Raw genomic sequence first — 6,000 nt, 5'->3', positions numbered from 1 at the left:
GCTCAATCATCCCCCTCCCTCTCTTTCAACAAATAGAATGATGTTATTTCCCCAGAGGGCAATATTATGGGGCCCAGTACACACGCCCCTAGCTGCCTTACCTTGTCTTGGAACGATAAATAGCGGCCAACTCCACGACAGCTTCACCTCAACTTCTCATCACAACATCTACATCTGCCTTCACAGGTCAGTCACATGTGTGAGGAAACTCTGCACTTAGTAAAAGGTTTAAAATAACCAACTAGAATACACTTTAGATACGGTGTAGGTAATATTTAGGAGCTATTGTTTGATCATAGCAATCCATCAGTTATGAGTGAGGGAAATCTGCTGTGAGAATATATTTGAGAGTGCCTGCCTCTGTATGAGAACTTCAACTCCATAGATGATGTTTGAGTCCCTATTATTGTGTCTTTTAGGGTGAGTCTTCAGAATGACGCAATTCAACTTCATAGCCACCAACCAGGAGCTTCGTAAGGGCGACTCCCTTATGAGTCAAGATGGGAGCCACAAAGCAATCTTTCAGGTGAGCAAAAAAAGTTATTTTCGTTTCCATCATCTCAATTCAGTTTATCATAACATTTGTTGAAAGGTTTGATGTGTAATTTGAATCAAGCGTTTCAAAGCAGATAGGGGAAATTATTATGACTTCACAAAACAACAAAAAAAACTTCCAAACAAGTACAACATTTAAATAGATAAGAAGTAGCAAATATTTTCTTGCTTGTTTAAAAAAAAAAAAAAAAAAGTAGGGGTGGCTCTTTCGATACCTTATAATAACTTCGTAACTTGATTTCAACCAATCCCAGGATGACGGCAATTTTGTCATCTACAAGTGGTCTCCAAGCTGGCATTCCAACACGGCTAACGATGGGGGAATCAGAGTTCTGCTGCAAGAGGACAACAACCTGGTTATGTACACCAAGGAGAGGAAAGCCGTGTGGTCCTCTGTCACCTGGAATGAAGCAAACTCCAACAAGATGCGTCTGACCATGACAAACGAAGGTCACCTGGTCCTGGACAAGGATGCTCAGACCGTCTGGAGCTCTGAGAATTCTGAAGGTCAGAAAGAGTGTTGAGATGTTGTTCGGGAAAGATCTCTTTGATTGAGAACTGATCTCTGTGTTTGACAGCTGATCTCTGTGCTTGAGCACACATCTCCGTTCATCATATGTTGAGATTCTGGATGACAATAAAGATTTAAAAAAAATGGTTTTGTTCGTCAGCTTAATTGTCAGCACTTTTCTCTTTCCATGAAATATTTTCATCTGCTTTCTTGATGAATGAATATGAACGGAACCAAACCTACAGAAAAAAATAAAAGTTCTGACACTGCTATTTACTTATTAATGGTTACTAAACTGAAAATATGTATGAATATTAGAATAGTATAGGTATATTTTAATAAATGGTTATCCTATTTAAAACCATCAACACCTGTCATACTCTGTTTAGGTTTTCATGATGATGGGCACGAGTAGTAAATTCCAAACTCGAGTGATCAAAGGAATTCCTCGAGGATCAATCGAGTACTCGTTTAATCAAATCTATTTTTAGAATGCAACGCATCTGCAGCAGGAATAGGCCTAGTGATGAACGGTAATATTACCAACCAAACATGTAATGCTTATTCTCCATCAAAACAGTCAGAGTTATCAGAGTATTCATTATTTATTTTTGCAAACGTTCAAAACTCATTTTCCTTACAAAAATAAATATGCGTCTCACAATTTAAATCACGTCGAACCAAGGCCTGTAACGGTTTAAAAAAAACAAAAAACAAAACAAGTAGCCTAACCATTGCAAATAATTTAAAGCTGCAAATAAAACGGCAGCAAATGTACTATGGAAATACTCAGCGTTGTGATCTTCTCTACACAGCCGGGATAGCTGCGTCTTGCGGCGGTGAAAATAGCCGACACACTTGGTTGCTGCGGGTCTGCTTTCCCGAACTCACAGTTGTGTTTCAGGAGCATATGTTGCCGCATAGTAGCCTACTTGTAGTACTCTGGTAGCTTGATTTTGCTTGGCATATTTTACAATTCACCTTATGATCTCCTATTTCGTTAAAGTACTTCAATTCTTCGCTGCGCTTTGCTTTAACCGCCATCTCTTAACTTTTTTAATTCTGGCGTGCCTGCGCGCGGCACGGCACGCGCCACACAGAAATTGGATACATTTAATTTGCTTTGTGCCACTGCTCACGGCATGCGTTAGTGGCGCCGCACAGAAAATGTATACATTTGCTTCAGAAAAATTGTTTTTTGTGTGTGTATTATGCAAACTCGAGTTTGCCTGTCCACCAACCGAGTTCATTTTTAACGAGGAGTACTTGAGTAATCGATTCCTCACGCCCATCCCTATAACCAACTGATTCAATCAATTCATTGTTTGATCGTCATTCATATCTTGGTCCGATAAATATTATTTGGGAACAGGTTGCATTAAGTATGTTATAACAGCTGAATCGTGATCCTTTCTTAGCTGCAAAGTATTAGCCGAGTTTGGGTCCGGTGCTTAAGAGAAAAGGCAAAGCTCACTCCTAGTCAAATTATTCACCCATTCATGAGCAAACATTTGAACTGCAAAGCATATCCCAATAGTAAAAATATGATATATATCAGATATAATGTTGCAGCTCCCCAACATATAAAGACTGCAACAGGCTAATCTTGCTAGGCTGCTATGCTCATGATGCTCTCAAAAAACAATGATGGAAGACAAATAGTCTTCCACAGTGCCTGCTGGTTTGGACTGTTTTATTTGGGAGTTCTGAAGCTACATGCTCCTGGTCACCAAGCTGGATAGCATGACCTCATAAGAAGCATAATGTCTCCATTTGAGGTCATGATGAATTTGACTTGATTGCAACTTTCAATTGTTGACTTTAACTGCAAGATTTTCATCGCCAGTCAGCAAGACTGATTCTAAAAGAAGTGTTTGGGTTTGAGACCCAAGGGGTTGGGGTCCAGCGTTCATTCTGCCCATAGATTAGTCTGTTTCATTAAGAATTCATTAAATACGCAACATATTTTCAAAAGGTACCAAATTCCTTCACCTCAATTATCCATCTTCTTCTCGTTCAACAAACAGAATGTTGTCTGGCTGGTCATTCTAAAATACCATGTACTATTTGATGGACGATAGTAGGTCAGAGGTCAGGGAATGTGGTTTCCCAATAAAGGAGTCTAACCAGAAAGTCCTTACTGCCTAGTCTGGTGCAATAGAAAGTAAGCCAGTTGAGCAGGGACAGGAGGATCTGAGGGTTCTAATTATTTCCTGAGTTTGGTTCCGGTGATTACGAGAAAAGGCAAAGCTTACTTCTAGTCAAATTCCTTAGCCATTCAACCATGCATGAAAAACATTTGAACGGCGAAGCATATACCTACAGCAAAAATATGATATATATCAGTTATAATGTTGCAGCTCCCCAACATATAAAGGCTGTAACAGGCTAATCTTGCTACGCTGCTTTGCTCCTGATGCTCTCCAAAAACAACGATGGAAAACAAACAGTCTTCCACAGTGCCTGCTGGTTTGGACTGCTTTATTGGGGAGTTCTGAAGGTATGCTCCTGGTCACCAAGCTTGATAGCGTGACTTCATAAGAAGCATAATGTCAACATATGAGATGAATTTGAACTGATTGCAAAGTTCAATTGTTGACTTTAACCAAAGCCCGAAAACACACTTTTTTTAAACCAGGTCCCAGTGTGAAAAAAAAAAAAACGGCCGTATGCGTTTTCATGTTAGGATTTGTGTGGACGCCAGATACGCAAACGATGACGTCATCTGATCCAAGGGGCCCCCAGCAGAGGATCAGGGGGTGTTATGAATGACAAAGGGAATCCCCTGGATTAGGGCCTCCCATTAACTCTGCTTTTTTCCATACTGTGATCAGAAATATGGAAAAGATGTTCCTTAAAGACTCAATCATTTTCCCTCAAACAGGTGAACACTGTTAAAGGGGACCTATTATGCTTTTCGACTTTTATGACCTATAAACGTTGTTATAATGATTGTTTTTCATGTTTAACCATACACAAAAAACAATGTAGATTTTCGGGAAACTCTTCCTCTCATCTGGGCGCTTTCAGCCTTCTCTGTCAACGCTCCGTTTCGTCCTTCTCCGCCCCCTCGCCCCCCTCCTGCCAACCCAACTCCGTTGTGATTGGTTACCTTCCTTGGAGCGCAGATTTGACATATGGGGGAGGCATATGGGGGCGTGGCAGGAGTAGGTCTATGTAGATGTTTCCCGGAAATGTGAACAAGTGAATCGCAATTGTTGTCCCGAGTGTTTAGCGCTCTGCACAGCCACCCCAGACTGTCAGCAGGGAATACATCGAAATGCATGTAAGTCATTATTTGACACTTTAGTATGGTTAAACATGACTATCAATCATTATAACAACGTTTATAGGTTATAAAAGTCGAAAAAGCATAATAGGTCCCCTTTAAGTTGTCATGAATAGGCTACATTTGTATCATCTTGACTAGATTTTTTGTCTTTTTAATCACTGTCTCGGTTTTCCTTTTGATAATAATCCGGAAGCCTGTCGGCAAAATTAATCCACAAGAAGAAGAACAGAACTCAGCCGAGTGAATGACCGTTGCTGAAAGAGACTGCTTCTGTTCCCCGGAGTTGCTTTCCCACTGGCTCGTGAGGAGGCATCGCCATCTTCGGAATATCCCTGAGAATTGAAGGCAAAAGCACTTCAACCACCACACACATTGGTATCTTGATAATCTCCTTAAAGAAGATTACCCCTGAGGTATTATTTTTCTCCGTAAGAAATGTATATTACCTTACCTGTACCTCCCGGGGGCAATCGGGATGAAGTCGCGGATGGGCCGGCCGAAGACACACTTCGCCGGGGATAGCTTTGTGTCAGGGTCCGGTGTATTACGGTATTGGAGTATCGCCCTCTGCACAGCGTCGGTGTCGAGTTCGCCCTTCGGGCCTGTATTGTCAATGATGAGCCGCTTCATCGTCTTCACCCCGATCTCTGCTGGGCAATTGCTGTGGGGGAAGGCCACCGATGAGAGGCGGTGGTGCACGCCCCATCTGCCTCGGCGTTGGTCTCGGCGGAGGTGAACTCTGGTCCCCCGTCCGATGCAAGCTCTTCCGGAGTCCCGTACGTGGCAAAGGCACGGCGTAGGTGGAATATGACGTCTGTGGCGCCACCCGTCGACCTCGAGATGATTGGCCAATTCGAGTAGCGGCCAACTATCACAAGATAGTGTACACCCCTGTGCATGAAAAAGTCTGAACACACAGCCTGGAAGGGGTAGATGGCCATGACAGGCGGGGTCAGCGGCGGCGCGGGCTGAGAGGGTGCCACCCGGTGGCAATGTTCACAGTTATTCCGAGTGGCGCAGATGTCAGCCGACATGCCTGACCAGAACACAGATGATTCCGCGCGGGCGGTCATCATGGAGACGCCTTGGTGGGCAGCATGCAGGGCGCTCAGACCTTCGCCACGGAGTGAGGGTGGTATGACTACCCTATCCTTGCACAGGACCACCCCATCAGCTGATGTGATGTCCTCGCGGTACTGATGGAAGCCACGAATCGCCACCGGCATCCCAGCCCTTGACTCGCGGGAGCTGTCTGCTGCCTTCTCCTCAACGGTGCGCATATCGATGCTGCTGCTCATGGCCTCCCTGACGTGGTCCCATGTCACGGACTGCAGTGATTCAAGCCCCGCAGCGCACCAGGCCAGGTCGCCCTCCTCATCATCATCGGCCACCGGCCCTGCCCACCGTATGAGAGAAAGCACATCAGTGTGTGCGCTGGGTGAGAGGTGGGTCACCATGGCGGCATTGTCGTCTGGAAGATCCATGGGCGACGGGCACGGTGTGCCGACCGGCCTGCCCGACAAGGCATCTGCAGCCCTGTTCTTCATTCCGGGGACATGTATGTTGCACAAACGATAGCGCAGGGTCTTCTCCTTGAGGTTCCTGAGACGGGGGTTGGGTATGTCGTCGAGTGCTCTGTCGC

The 6,000-nt window shown here is 44.5% G+C and overlaps 1 protein-coding gene across 1 annotated transcript; it reads left to right on the top strand.

The window, feature by feature from the left end:
- Positions 1-316: 316 nt before the first annotated feature.
- On the top strand, positions 317-1,079 carry LOC130386029 (B-type lectin plumieribetin-like). Its single transcript, XM_056594816.1, has 2 exons — positions 317-526; positions 810-1,079. Exons 1-2 carry the CDS (start codon positions 434-436, stop codon positions 1,077-1,079), a joined length of 363 nt encoding a protein of 120 aa, XP_056450791.1. The 5' UTR covers positions 317-433.
- The last annotated feature ends 4,921 nt before the right edge of the window (positions 1,080-6,000 follow it).

This window comes from Gadus chalcogrammus, chromosome 7 (genome assembly GCF_026213295.1).
Source record: "Gadus chalcogrammus isolate NIFS_2021 chromosome 7, NIFS_Gcha_1.0, whole genome shotgun sequence".
Classification (NCBI taxonomy): Eukaryota; Metazoa; Chordata; class Actinopteri; order Gadiformes; family Gadidae; genus Gadus; species Gadus chalcogrammus.
This window is presented reverse-complemented; position numbering and strand designations above follow the sequence as displayed.

Coding starts and splice junctions, on each gene's coding strand:
- LOC130386029 (XM_056594816.1), top strand. CDS start 434: ATGACGCAATTCAACTTCATAGCCACCAACCAGGAGCTTCGTAAGGGC. Junction 527..809: donor GCCACAAAGCAATCTTTCAG/GTGAGCAAAAAA, acceptor AACCAATCCCAG/GATGACGGCAATTTTGTCAT.